Genomic DNA, 15,297 nt, shown 5'->3' with positions numbered 1-15,297 from the left:
TTAATAATTGTGAATACCTTAAAAACTAGTCCCCTTCTGCTTATCCAACTTTCATCTATCCCTGTTTGCCTTCCCTGTCTGTTACAGTAAGGATGGCAATTTCCACTGTTTATCACTGTAGTTCTCTTGCAAAAAGCTGTGCCCCTTCTTCCTTTTTGATGTCACTATGTATGGAGGATATTCGGTGAATCAGTTTGCAAAGCCACCATTCTGTCTTTCAGGTTCTGTCTGAAATCAGTATCAAAACTATAGCAAACTGCCTATAAATAAGGACTAAACAAGTGGCCTAATTAAAAGCTTTTGCATATTTGCACGATTAAAAAAAATTAATTTGTCACTACTAAAACCCTCAATGCTTCTATATGAGCAAATTATATGCAAAGTTGATTTATGTATCCTAGTGTTCCTGCTGACAATGTCCTTCTGTACTTGCTTGCTTTGTGTGTCCAGCTGCGACATTGTACCTGTATTTGGCTGTAAGCTACTTGGGGCAGGTACTGTTTTGTTATACGCTTAGCACAGTTTGTGCTCCAGTTCTCTGTATTTCATATACAGAAAACTTATGGCAGGTAATCAATATATAAGCCATTGATGCAAACTCAAGCAGACTTTAGCTCAGTGTATTCATGGAAAAATGCCAGCATTTTTTGTATTAAGTATCAATGGGAAAGAATTTCCAAATATAATGGTAGTGTTCACTTTGCCAGAAACATAAGATCCAAGTCAGTGAAAGCTTCAGGAAGTAAAGCAGTGAGTATTGTCCATAAATCTTAAGCTCGCTTGCTGTAGTATAGAAGAGTATATTAGTGCATAAGTATGTCATTGTAAGTGAAAAAGACCTACCTAAAAGTTCTATCACATTTGAAATAATATATAGAAATTATTTGCAACTATATTTTTTAATCCTCATGATTTGTGTAACATGCTCTGCTGCACAAGAAGAGACCATTCCAAACTACTTCTGCCTTCAAGTAGTAAGCCACATGTACATTTACAAAGAGAGATATATCTACTCGGCCAGTCCTCAGAATTTCTCATGGCCCTGTTCATCCTGAGGCTCAGCATTTTCTCTATGTTAAAACGGAGTTTGGTAACTGAACTCTCTCTGGTAACAAGGACATTTCTGCCTTCTGGATAGTTTTTGGGTCGAGGGATCTGATTCAGCTGTTAGTTATTAACTATTACCATGAAATCCTGCCTTGGGCTTTTAAGATTTATGTTAGCATTCATCTTTGTGACATCTTATGCAGGATTACGCATCTACATCTTAAAAGTATGCTTTCAATCTCCATATTCTCAGACTGATTTTAGTTCAATTTCATGGTAATATTTTCCCTCTTGTTCAGAGAATCACCTTTAGAGCATACAGATCATTGCACTGCTTACGTGGTGTGCCTTTTGAATTCCTCTTTTGAGTAGACTGTTTGTAATATGTATCTCATTTCCGGGATATGACATTCATTAGCATTGTCTGAAAGCTCAGTTGTAAGGCATAGGCTGTCCCAGAATGCAAGGCAGTGCAGACTGCCTGTAAAGCATTTGAGGATTGTGTTCAGATATGACAGGAAATATCACGGTAGAATAGACCAAGAGGCAAGAAAGTATATAAGGAAAAAACCTGGCAGTTGGCTTTGGATCCCTCTCCCAACACTATGAATTACGTATGTAGAGGTGGCTTAAGGTTTTATACTCCTTTATGCATAGCAGAGCTTTTAGTTCATTGTTACAGAGCTGTCTTCTGGCTTTCAAGTTAGATTTGTTTGCCTTAGACATCTACAGGAAATTTCCTCTTCTCATATTTGTTTTCATTCCATTTCTTTTGAGATATGTGCTTTCATCAAGGAAAATATTGTTTACCTTTCCTCCGGTGGGGAATTTTGATTTAGAAAGGACTGCTGCCAGTGACAATTATCATATCAGGATCTTTTCCACCCTTTAACCGAGTAGTCTAAGCATAGATCCTCTTCCTGATTGTCAAAGCTGTTGATTTAGCATTCCAGAACATTGATCTTTCTCAGTCTCGGATCATGCTACAGCAATGGATTCTAGATAGCTGTTTTCATTAAAGTATGTCCACTTCTTCCATTAAAAAAGGTTCCTTATTAGTACAGAATGACCTCTGCAATTTTAGTCAAGGTGCAGCTGGTTTCCATCTCTGCAGTTCATCCTCACAGAACTAAAATTTAATGCTAAGGCCTTCTGTAGCAATTGAACCTCTGTGGACTTCATTGTTGGTGTATACATCACTAATTATTATCCCTGGCAGAATCACAGAATGGTTGAGGTTGGAAGGGAACTCTGGAAGTCTTCTATGCCAACCCACCCTGTCCAAGCAGAATCCCATGGAATAAGTTGCCCAGGACCACGTCCAAGCAACTTTTGAGTAGAGGATTGAAACTCTACAGCCTTCCTGAACAACCTGTACCAGCGTTCAGTCACCTGCACAGCAAAAAAATGTTTCCTTGTGTTCAAACAGAACCTACTGTGTGTCAGTTTTTCCCCATTATCTATTCTGTCACTGGACATGCCCAAGCCTGGCTCCCTCCCTGCAGATATTTGTACACATTGACGAGGTCCTTCTTTATAAGCTTTCATTTGTCTAGGCTAAAAAGTCCCAACTTTCTAAACCTTTCCTCATAAAAGAGGTGTTCCAGTCTCTAAATCATTTTAGTGACTCTCTCTAGTAGCTCCGCATCTTATCTTATACTGGAGTGCCCGGAACTGGACAGAGTATTTCAGGTGTGGACTCACCAGTGGTGAACAGGAGGGAAGGCCTCCTCCCTTGACCTGCTGTCAATACTCCTCCTTGATGACAGGGAACTCTACAGGTCCAGCTAAAAGTCTTGAGGTTTATTTATGTCAGTAAGTGACTGTTCCAAAGGAAATGCCATATCACACACAGAGAATAATAGGCTGTGTCAGAGTATTTTTTGAGATTGCTAATGTCAAACTTCTTTTTGTAATTGGAACTATTTAGTTCAATGACTTTTCTGAGAACTGTTGTTATTCTCATAAATCTCTGAGCTGCACTTAAGTCTCTGTGTGTACCTTTGTGGTTGCACTGTCATTGCAGTTAGCTCATGTTGAAGTTGACTTCAGTAACTGGAAACATCCTGTAGATACTGTTTGAGTAAAGGATTCTGAAACTGTGTCTAAGTATATCTTAATATTTAGTCTTCTTGTTCAGAATAAACCTGTAAATGTTCATCTGGACTGCTTCTGAAAATGGAAAGATTAGAAATTGTTTTGAGAGGTGTGTTTCATATGTTCATTCTCTACTGACTTCCTTCTCCTCTGTTATACTGTCACTAGACCTGATGCACGGGAAGTAGATATCACTGGGCATCCTCTACTTGTTATGTCCATGTATTAAGTGTGAGGAAAGATAATAAGTGAGCCTTCCTATTATGGACCTAGGAAACACTTCTCAGGCTCAATTGGTAGGGCATGTATACCCTTACAGTGTGCTCACACCTTATCTCAGGATCTCTGATTACTTCTGAATATCCTGTAGTTGCATTGCTGTAATTCTGATGCATTCTGACACAAGTAATTAATAATGAATCACTGTATTCTTTCAGAGTTGGAGTTTTTATGTGTGTGTATGTGTGTGTCTTTTAAGTCTTTCTACCACAGCAAGTATGACAAGGGTGCATTTGGATAAAATATAGAAAAAACAAATTCAAGGAGTAAAACCTTTAACATTTGCCCATAAATAAATCTCAAAATCAAATTTATTATCAAAAAAGGAGATAAACCAGATATTCAGTGAGATTTAGTAGTGCTTTAGCTAGTGCTAATGCTATTGTATGGAAAGATGTGTTGTTCAGAGTTTTCAGTTACAGTCAGCAGGATAAAATACTAAGAAAAGTAGCTTATTAAGAGAGGTATCTTGTTTTTCAATACTGTAAATTTTATTTCAGCAAGAGTCTGCTTTTTTGGGTCAAAGAAACCTGCAAAATCAAGTTCACAGACATCTAAGGTAGAATTTAAATGTTATAAACATAGGCATCTAATGCTGTTGGAGATGCCTTAGGGTATGCAGAGCATCTGTATGAGGCAGATGTGAGGCAGATCAAATGTGAGCATCAACTGGATCATCAGCTGGGGGCCAGGTGGGATATCCTGGGGCATCTCTCACCCTGCAACTGAATTGACCTTCTAGGGTGTGATCCACTTTCACATTAAAACTTCTAATTGTAGATATCCACATGTAAACTGTCTGACTTTGCTGAGCAGCTGATATATTGATGGTACTGATGGTATTGACTAGATTTTCACTGCCTGTTATAGGAGTCTAGAAATTTTACACAAATGCAGGCTTGTTAACTGGGAATTGTATTACATTCCTACTATATTTTCTTATATAGGTATTAATTTTATAGTAGAACTGACAACATTTATGTTGTTATCTTTAATAATAATAAAAAATGGTAGTATTTGTTCTTACCCATTCAGTGTTTTCTATGTATAGATAAAATAGAGAGGAAAAAATAATGAAATACTTCTTTTCTTAATGTATTCTTTACAAAAAGATTAATTGGTATTTTAATTTGCATTTTAAATGTCACAATATTTCTTTTCTAGACAGAAAAAGGGAGCGCACTACACGAAGCAGCCCTATTTGGAAAGGTGGAGGTAGTACGCATTTTGCTTGAAACAGGTAAATCTGATTTACAGGAAACACTGAAAAATACCCTTAATTTTCCTAATCTCTGTGTGCCTCATCAACTTTTGGTTATACAAATTACTTTGATCTTTATCAGCCTTTGCAAATCTAATCACATGTACTTCTCTTTAAAACACAGTTCTTTTAGAATAAGAAATTGCTGTATGCAGAGAACAAAGGGGATTGCACTAAGACTCATAAATTCCGTATATGACTCAGTGTATGCCACTGTATTCTGAGAATAAATGTATTCTGAGAACAAAATGGCTACATAAAATTTTGTTATTCACTCTGAAAGACAGCCAAGAATATTCTTTGATGTAGAGACCAGAATACTCATGTTCACATTTATTTCCTTCCGTTAGCTATTCCTAACAACCACACTATCCTGCTTGCTCCTTCATTTCCTGAATAAACTTTGAGTCCCTGTGAAGAAAAGGGGAGGCACTGTGTCTCTGAGAATTGCATTTGTCCTGAAAGGACAGAAGAACAGGGATATAAAGTCCAAACAAACCCATCTACTACATAATAAGAGTTTCAGAATTTTTTTGCAGGTAAATCACTCATCTAGACAACCATCTTAAATAAATGAGATCAACAAAAATAAAAATATCTAGAAATAACTTCTCACTGATACGTGAACTTTTGTTACGCTGAGGGATCTCATTCATCTTTCTTATCAGTGCTTGTGGGGTTATTTATATATTGCAGAAGAAGGTATGTCATAATCACAGCTCCTTATCTGAATCTCAACCTGATCTGAGAACTGTTTTCAGAAAAAAAAGTCCTTCCAAGTTGCTTTTCTGTTTGGATGAATGAGAAGGAGGCTGAAAGGGATTTTCTCGTTTTTATTTCCTAAAAAAGGAAGGACTGGAGAATATCACAGAAACATAGGAAGCCCTTTAGACTACAGAAAAAGAACACCTCTTATAGATTAATACATGTTACAGCCTCTGCCAGCGTATAATTGTACAAGACAGGACAGTAGAATTTTCATGGTGAACTCTTTCAACCCCAAATGCTCTGCAATTCTGCAACACTCCCCACCTTCTTCCTTTTTTACCTTACAATGCCCTTTTCTCTAGTTCTGCTTCAAAAAGACTCAGATGATGTTTTAAGTAGCTACTGCGAAGGAAAGGTGTAAGTTGGTGTGTCTGGCCTCTTACAGTCAGCTGCCACTGCTAAATTAGCCCAGCAATATTTTGGCTTTATTTTCAGTGGGGAAAAAAAAAAAATCTCTTTCTTACAAAACGAACTAGGAGACTATCCATTGGGTTAGGAAATTACTAGAACTGCAGCCTTTTCCAATGAATACTTTCAAAATGTGCTTATAAATCCTGCTTCCTCTGATCTTCTCTGTTCAGTGTCCTGAGAAGAATTTCGCTTTGTTAGGACTTTTCATGCCTTTACTTTTTATGGAAGTACATCCAAACTGAAAACCAACTTGAGTCTTCTACCATAAGGCAAACATTTCTGAGGCAACCCTACAAGGCAAAGGTAGAGAGTCATGCAGTATCACATACAACAGGTTCTGATTCAGGGCAAGCCTTAAACATAGTGGTTACATTCACAATTTGAGCCAATTACTTTGTCAGCAGTCTGAACAGTCAGTGAGGAAACGCTGTAGCTGTTCCCAATGCCCACATACTACACATGGGTATTTCACTCTATTCAGAGCATGACTTTCAAAAATGTTGCCTGAAGTACCACTTTATTAACATAAAGTTAAAAACTTTTTCATATTTGTCATGCTAAAAAGGGGCAGAAAAGAAGAATTTTCTGTCCAACCTGTCTTAATTTATTTTTGTCTATCAGTGTTCCTCCAGGAGATCAAAGCCTTTTAATGTCCAAAACAGTCTGTTAGTGTCTCATTAGGTGAGACCCTTTGCTTAACAGGTTGGCTGAGACAGACAGGGCGTTTGATACATTTTTTTATAGAGACTACACTTAATAGTGATAGGGAAACCCCTTAGCAAGTTTCTCCTGTGAGTTATTTTGCCGTCAACGAAACTGTCAGCACCTAGAAACAGACTCACTCTAACAGTTCACAAAATAACACATTTATTAATACAAATTTGTGACAATTTATAGGGTTCATTTCATCTGGAATAGGGTCTAACTGTAAAAACACATTTAAACTATGTAGTAATAATAATGAAGCAAAACATAAGCAAAAACTTTAAAGCAAAACAACTTACTAAGAGTACTATGAAGCAAAAGTAAACTCTAGCTATTTATAAGCCATTGGCATGCCTAAGATACGTCTCACCTTCCAGGCATCACCAGAACTAAAGGGAGAAAGACCAGCTTGTCAGCCATCTCTCGCAGTGTTGATGGAACTTCTCCCCTGTTTTTGCTTATGTCCAATCTCTTTTTATACCTTTTTTCTTAGGCACTTTGAGTGGCTATAGTCAATAAACTACTTTTGGAGTGATAGACAAATGACACAGGCCCAAGGGGGGTTTTTGTGTGTTCCCATCTGGCAGGAGGTTTGCAGATGAAGGCCGTGCTATCTCCATATCACTCCTTTCTTTGTCTAGTCCTCTTATTAGTTTCTGGGAATGTCTCCCCAGGAGCTGGGGTCTTCCAGGAAACCATCAGGAGTTTTTTTTCTCCTTGTCTATCACCTTACAGTATTGTTCCCAAAACACATATTTGTACTATCAACTAGAAAGTCCCAGTGAATTAAAGCAGTTTGGAGAGGAACATAGGACAAACATTCAGAGAATTTCTTGGTTTTATAAAATATTCTTTTCAGGATGCCTGTTTCTGAGAAACAGATTGTTAAAATAATCCCAAATTTGGTTTAAGAAGCTTACTTTATATCCCCATGAGTTACAGAAACATGAAACCCATCCATGTCAGCATGTGAATTTTAGGCTACTCAAGCTTTAAAGAGTCTGCTGTACTTCTGCTGTAATGCAGCTGTTAATCTGCTGCAGTTGTAAGAACACTTGCTTTCAATTTGCCAGATAGTTGAGTCTGATACAGTACATTTCTAATCCAAAGCACTTGGGGTTAAAAATTCCACCACAGATCATTTTCTTTTTCAGGAATAGATACCAACATAAAGGACAGTTTGGGTAGAACGGTTTTGGATATACTTAAAGAACATCCATCTCAGCAGTCGCTTCAAATTGCAGCTCTACTTCAAGGTAAGTCATATTCAGTTATACATTTGTTAGAGATGAATCAGAATAGCGTGGAGAAATATTAAGGCATATAGTAATTTCTAGTCTTTAAATACTTTGTTATAGAAAAGAACAGTCTTTTCAATTAAACATACAAAATTCTTGTTTGCTAGTTGAACAAAAATAAGTGGTTCAGTATCTGAAATTCAGAGTAAACCTTTTCTTTTTTGTGGACCATAGAAATTAGCATGGTGTGTCACTTAATAGTTACTCTTCATTACCCACTGTAATGTTTCACTTCATTTCTATTAAATTGTAATGATAACCTACAATTGAAATGCTTGATTCATTCATAAATAACAATATATGACTGAAAGATGATGATATTTTTCCAAAACATTTCATTGTATTTTTCTCAATTTCCTTAATTATTAAAACCTAAAACTACAAAACAACAACAAAAAACCCAAAACAAACAAACCCCCCCCAAACAAAACAAAACAAATAAAAAACAAACCAGGCAATATTGCTTGTTATTACAGCAGAAATGCTTTTTTTTTCTGTACATATCTTCGTTGTCATTCCTCATCTTTCTTTCATGGTGTAAGACTGTTGGAAGTCCATTGTTTACTTCAGGTTTTTACTCTAGAAGATGGCAGTAAAGTGATGAAACATGAATTAGGGCATAACTCAGTGTTAATTATAATTTATTCTCCTCTATGAAATTTTTTTCCTTCATCTTCAGAATAGTCTTTCATTAACTGTGTTTGACAGAGGAGTTCCTGCAGGTATCACTGCTGCCTCTCCCTCTGTATTGATTATCCCACCTTTAAAGAAGGCATTTTAATAAGTTCAGTGGTGGTTCTACATATGAACTAGCTTATGCTTCAGTCTCCTGCATAACTATATTTTATTAGAGCGTTTCCTAGAGAAAATGAGGTCATGTGGCCACGCTGCATCCTTTCTTTTCTGAATAGCTTCCAAACTTGTTGACTAGCTTCAGTAAAGTTTTCCTGTGAGATGATAGACTGAAGATACAAAGCTCTTAAAAGTATAATGAAAATTTTGCAGGATGGAGGACAGGTATTCCTGTAAGAAGCAGATTCATGTATAGCTGAACTGAATTAACAGCTTGCCTTGAGATCTCCCTCCTTCCTATTTTCCTTTGCTGTTTCCCTCATTTCCCCCTCCTCCTCCTCTTCTTCCACCTACTCAGTTCCCTTACATATTCCCCACTTACAGGAGATTTCACAGTGACCTGATACAGTTCATGAACCATTAAAATACAAAAATGTATTTATTATATTAAATATATTTAATAGTACATAAAATATTAAGAAATATTATTATAAATATAGTTTTTGTTGTTTTAATGGACCTGCCTTCTATGTGATTCAGGTCCTAGAGTTAGCTCTGTCCCAGGTATCTGGCAGAATCAGAAAGTGGGGAGGAGGATATGTGTGAGGGATGTAGGGCTTCCCCCAGTCTGCAAAAGGGAGTTCCTAATTAGACTCAGACTCAAACTCATGCTTCAACCTTTATGTCCTCACTCAGCTGCAGCATGAACATACCACTGTGTAGAGGAAAAGAGAGTTAATGTTATACTGAAACTTCTTCAGTGGCAGGAAGAGGGTCAGTCAGAACTTCCGCTTTCTTAGACATCCAAATCAGTCATCCTTCAGATATTAATCTAGGTTTTATCATGAAGTTCCATCACCAACTAAACTAATTTTCATTTTAATATCTCTTTATTGTTCCATTTTCTCCTTAGTGTGATAATCTTGCAGTCTCAACCCCACTGATGAACAGTTTCTTCAAAGTACGCTTGCTCTATGAATAATAAAGCACCCAGACCCCTCTCAGGGGTTTCTCATGTTGATGGATCAGTACCTGCCCTCAGTTTTTAACCACACACACACACGCAAAAGAAGTATATCAATTTCAAGGCTTTTTGATGCATTGACGTAGAATCTTTTTCAAATGTGTGCCTTGAAAGTATAAAGATGACTGCTTAGTAGTTTCAGCTCATATTAGTGTGATGAAACTGTGCTTTTAATGAGCAGCTGTTTATTTTTGCTCTGTCTGCCTTATACTCAGAAGTGAGGTACAAGGATGAAAAATGTTACAAAGATGTCATTCTGACTCTTAAGACAACATGAGGAGCCCCTTCAGAACTCCCTTAGAACCCACTTAGATTCTTTTTCATCAGCAAAATGTTCACTGAAGCTTTGTCCATCAAAGATAAAGTTTGAACTGTGAACCGTAGTTGAAAAATAAAATCAGGAGTGGTAGGATTCAGTACTAGCACTACTGATGATACAGTTGACCCTCCTTCCTCTAAAAAGCCAGCTGAGTATACTCTTCACTAAAGTGTGGGTATTTATCCTATTGTAGCTGAAAAGTCAGTGAAGCACTGGGATTTTGGCAATCTTGAATGTACTGTAATTGAGTTTGATGATGAGTAATGAATTCCATGCAAAGAAAGGGCAATTACAAAGAGAGCTTCAGTGGCTTCCAAATACGTTCCCATTAAAGCTGCTGTCTTCAGACGATTGTCTAGAGAAGCTTATGTATCTCCTTCATGTAGACTTACAGGAAAAAGAAATTAAATTAATGGTGTCAGACAATTACTGGCCAGATTTTGTAAGTTTCTTGCTAATTTTGTTCTTTTTGCAGGCATAATGTCATTGAATTTATTCTTTCACCTTGTTGCCAGGATAGAGTAAGATTTTTATCACCTAGCATTCTCATTAATTTTTACTGTTTACCCCTTGCACTGTTATGAGTGTTACTGCACAGTTTATAGCATTAACAGCATAATGTTTATCCCTGCCACAAAACATTAGCTTTCCACATAGGCTGAAAGATGCATATGAACAGGCTGGCAGAAATTACCAAGGAAATAATGTGTCTGGTATTACTAGTGGGCCTGATAGGTTCTTCACCCCTATATGCAGAGGGTTAACAGAGTTGTAAGGAAAGTTTAGAAAGAAAATGGTTTTGAGGATATTTATGAGAAAATTCTTTGAAGAAGATAAAGTAATTTATATGTTTAGAAGCAGTTAATGGAAGCAGTAATGCAAAATTCATTGAGCTGATCCTGAAACCTTCAGGGCTGATAGCCAGCTGTGAATGAATGCCCTCACAGTATTTAAGAACTGTGGATATAAATTGTTCTCTCTTTTTAAAAGAATATTTAGAAAACTACTTTTTACAAGTTATGGGTTTAAAAGAAACAAAACCTTTTGCTAATGAGGTTTTAGAAATTATCCTAGTGTTTTTGTGATCTTTACTTTACATTTTTTCTCACTATCCTGAGGAAATAGCAGTGGAAGTTTCTGTAAAAATATTTTTGTGTGTGTTTGCAAAGTCTGCCATCTTTTTTGAGATGTTGACGCATTATCTGATAGAAAGAAAATAAATTAAAAAATCACTTTAAAGAGCAACATGAAAAAGGCTGAGTAAGCTATATGCCACCTGAATGTTTTTTTTACTGCCTGTTAATTATAGATGGAATTAATAGAAATGACAGCTCAAGTTTTAATTCTAAACATGTCTTTCAAACATGTCACTTCATTTTCAGTGTCTTGCTCAGGTCTGAGTTGCATTGAACTCACATAAAAACACTTATTAGAGTTTAGATTTTTAATTTGATAAGGAAGAAATAGCTGTATAGGCATTGTGTACTCAAAGAGCAGAGAATTAGGATACTGTGCCAAGTAAGGCCAGGCTATTGAATGCATTTCATGAGTGCAGTGAAACAACAGCATTCAGTGCTGAAGCAGTTAACAGTATTGGCACTTAGGACTTTATAATTAGGCATTGAAGATAAAAGGGATGTTGCCAAGGCTAGTAGGCCTAAAATTAAACCAACCAGCTGTGTTTTAGTTTTAGCACATGTGAACGTGACGCAGGTGCATGCTATACTGTCTTTCAACTCTTTCTCCACAGCCCACTATGCTTTCTATTGGAATCTTGCTCTTTTACTATTTCTGGAAGCAGAATTCTTGTTATTATGGAATAAAAGAGGAGATAGTAGATAAACAGATGAAAAATGGCATGAGCCCCAGGAAGGCACAGTAAGCGTCTCTGCATAGACATTATGGAGGGAGATGCAATGGAAAGCTGTTTCCTCTTTTCTGCTGAAGCTGCTTAGAAACCTAATGTTGTTTGTACCTGTTACCAAATTATTCATAAACAGAAAATGTATAAGCAGCTGCAGAACCAGGACTCCTTTCTTCTGCTCTCTGCTTAAATAGCTTTGGTGTCATTAGCACTGGCTTTCTTTTGTGTATTCTCATTCGCTCTTTCCCTCTTGCTCTTTGGACAAGTAGATCTTCCATTCCCTTGAGTGCAGGAGGCCAGCCTCACTGGAGGGATGGAATAGGTTTTCAGTAAGGGATTTAATTACAGCTGTGTGGGATGAAAATAATTGAGATCTCAGCCCCCCTTCATTGTTTTTGGTTTTTTTTAGTTATGTGTTTGTTTTGGTTTGGGGTTTTTTTGTTTTGGTTGTTTTTTTTTTTCCTGAGGACTTCTCATCTCCTTTTATGGGCTATTGTGCAACAGCTGTAGAGTATTAACTATGCTTATGAATTAATTTAACTGCTGATGTTGTGGCAACTGAAAGTTTAGCTGCACTCCGAATCATACTATCTCAGAATCACTTCCCTGAACACATGCACAAAAGCCAGCTACTGATTTCAGGTTTCTCTGGGATTAAATTAAATTTGAGTAATTCAGATTTGTCCTCTGAAATTTAGGAGGTTGAAGTCAACCAGCTTCCATCTCAGCTCAAGTGTGTCACCTTAGCACACCTGACAATAGTAGTTACCAATCAGTTTTCTGCTACTGCAGCTGCTGTAAAGAGAAGGGAAATTGGGTCATGAAGCCTCAGGTGGGCTCCTTCCCAGGGGACCAAGTAAGCTGTTTTGAGCAGAGCTTCTTGACAGCTCCCAGGCTGGGACAGGATTCAGTGGAGCTGCAGGATCCTCAGCCAGGTTCTGGAAGAGCCTTGGGGAGGGCAGAGGGTTTTCTGAAGATTGCTGCTCTTCACGAAGATGTGGAGTGATGGAGGAGTAAGGACGCCTCTGCAGGGCCATCGGCTGTGGAGGGGAGTGGTTTCTAAACAAGTTTTATTTCTCTGATCTAGTTACTTGGAGAGTCTTCTATTTGAAAAGGTGAGTGTTCAGATTTTTATTCTAATCAAGTTTGGCCTTTTTTTGGTTTCTTAAAGTTTTAAAAAGCCTTTTGCTTTCTTAGAGAAGATTGCTCTAGAAGGAACTCTATGTGAATCCACTCATGGCATGGTTGATGTAGTGTTTGAAAACAAAAGGGAAAGGAGCTCCTGCTTCATTTAAAGCAAAATAAAAAAAAGTTTTTGGTTGGTTTTTTTTCCATTAAAAATAAAAACTTCTCTGAGGTGAATGTAGCCATTACTCTAAAAGCCAGGGTTTGTAAATAAAACAAAAGCCTTAACCCTCTCACCTTAGAGAAATTGGGATCTAAGAGGTGTTGAAATTAAAGCAAGTTGTGCTTTTACTGTCTTTGGACAATAGAGAGTGGCTCTCTTCATGGTGGAGAGGCAGCTGTGTTTCTCTGCTTACATGTTAATTCTTTCCCTTCTGCTTGGCTTTGGCCTAACCAGTGTTACAGAAACTGAGAAAGCTGGGGTTCCAGCTGTTTGAACTTTCCAGAGCTTGTTACCTTCTTTGGTTATGTTCTTATTTCCAGTGTTCTTCACTGTTCTTATTTCCACTACTGTAAGGCCACTTTTTTATGCTATTACTTTTTGTGCACATGACCCTATTTACGTTGCTTGGGGCTATGTCAAAATCTAGTCAAAAAGAATTCTACTAAGCAGGCAAAGTTTTTGAAAGTCTTAGTATTAATCCTCACTGAACTGTAATCTGCCGTCTGGGTAAACAGAAATAAAATAGTCCATTCTTCCCATTATGAATATGACAGGTTGTGTCCCAAACAGCCCTTACTCTCCTGTATTGTAGGAATGAGAGGCTTTTCTTTAAACTCTATGAGAGCACAGCTGAGGAAACTGTTCTGGTCATGTAGTGGTATAATTCACCAAGCTTGGCTTTGTTCTGAATTGTCTTTCTTGCTTTGGGAAAAGTGATACAACCTGAGCAGTCTCTGAAGCACACAGCAGCCAGAGCAAACGATGGTAACAGAATCACCTTTTTTCAGTAAGTTTGGGCAGGCTTTGAAGATGAATTCCTAATCAGCTGCAGGTGAAAGCATCCAGTGCTTGTGTGTGCTTTGTCTTTGGCTCTTAATATAGATCAGCTGTTTTGTGTCTGTTTCCCTGCCAATATTGTGGGTAAGTATACATTTGCCAAGACTAAAAGCCTCTCACAACTGAGTCCCTGTCTTTGTCTCGTACATATCTGGTAGAATTTTCAATAGCATAAAACAAAGTTAGGAGTAGAAGTCCCACAGGTGTCCAAATTTTCAAGGGTTACACTCTTACAAGGATGGCACGCTGCTGGCCTGTTGTAAACCTTACCTTACCACACCACACCTAGTGTGAGACATTTGTGGAGGTTTTCTGGAAAGAACTCTGCATTTTTAAAAGTAAGTATTTGAGACTTATGTTGAACTTACGATTTCCTCCTCAGAACTAGCCTCCAGCAGGTAAGTGTGTTGGTCTGGAAGTGGGGCCTGACAAAGAATAAAAATAGAGAATTATTTTAAGTCCACGGTCTTGTATGATGACAGCAAGGTTAAAGTCCTTCACAATCTCTCGTTCATTCCCCCTCCTAATAATAGCTGTATTGATCTAATAATTGTAACACTCACACCTGATAGAATTTCATTTTAGGTTTGCTTTTGGACAGTTGCATAATTACCAAGCAAATATTTTCAGACACAAATTGAATTCCTTTTTTCTTTTTGTTTTCTTTGGGTCTGGTTTTTTTTTTTTATTTCTTCTCCATCTTACCTATTAACTTGACAAATACTGTAGCTGACAGAGCTGGAAAACATTCCAGAGCATTTTGTCATGCTGCTAGTTTTCTTGTGGTCTCTTACAGCTCATCTTTGCTTCTTTGCTTTCAGTACCACACAAAAAAATTGAAGTATGAAATTTTCATATGAAGAAATGCATGACATTATCCAGGGGACCATGGCCAACCATCAAACTTAATATATGGCACTTTCAAATCATACATTAAAAAAAAAAACCCAACCAATAACCTGCACAGCATTCTGAAACTGCATGCTGTTTTATGCCATTTCCAGTTTCAATTTCTTGGATGTCTATTTTATCACAGACTGTATTTGGGTTTTGGGATTTGTTATTTAATCATGAGTAACAGTGAACTAAACAAATACATTGTTGACTGTAGAAATTAAATCAGGGAGATTTCAGTTCCCAGAAACTCCTTAGTCCTTCAGTGTGATATTGATGAAAGCAGTTGCTGCAGTTTGGTTTTGTGTGTGTTGCAACATGTGCTATTGTGGTTACTATCAGTATCAGAAAGA

General features: G+C 37.3%; 1 protein-coding gene across 8 annotated transcripts in view; it reads left to right on the top strand.

Annotated features, from left to right (window-relative positions):
* Positions 1-15,297, top strand: part of ANKS1B (ankyrin repeat and sterile alpha motif domain containing 1B) — a 414,822-nt gene that overhangs the window by 57,166 nt on the left and 342,359 nt on the right. For 7 of the 8 annotated variants that reach the window (XM_051784790.1, XM_051784791.1, XM_051784788.1 and 4 more), the window contains 2 exons: positions 4,588-4,663; positions 7,723-7,824. In XM_051784790.1, the coding sequence (XP_051640750.1) occupies positions 4,588-4,663; positions 7,723-7,824 (178 nt within the window). Of the gene's footprint in view, positions 1-4,587; positions 4,664-7,722; positions 7,825-15,297 lie in introns of those variants that run through there. The other variant, XM_051784796.1, reaches the window with a different exon arrangement.

Source organism: Manacus candei, unplaced genomic scaffold (assembly GCF_025592945.1).
Source record: "Manacus candei isolate 608988 ecotype Guabito, Panama unplaced genomic scaffold, ASM2559294v1 h1tg000018l, whole genome shotgun sequence".
Taxonomy (NCBI): Eukaryota; Metazoa; Chordata; class Aves; order Passeriformes; family Pipridae; genus Manacus; species Manacus candei.
Note: the sequence above shows the minus strand (reverse complement) of the source record. Positions and strands in the feature narration are given on the sequence as shown.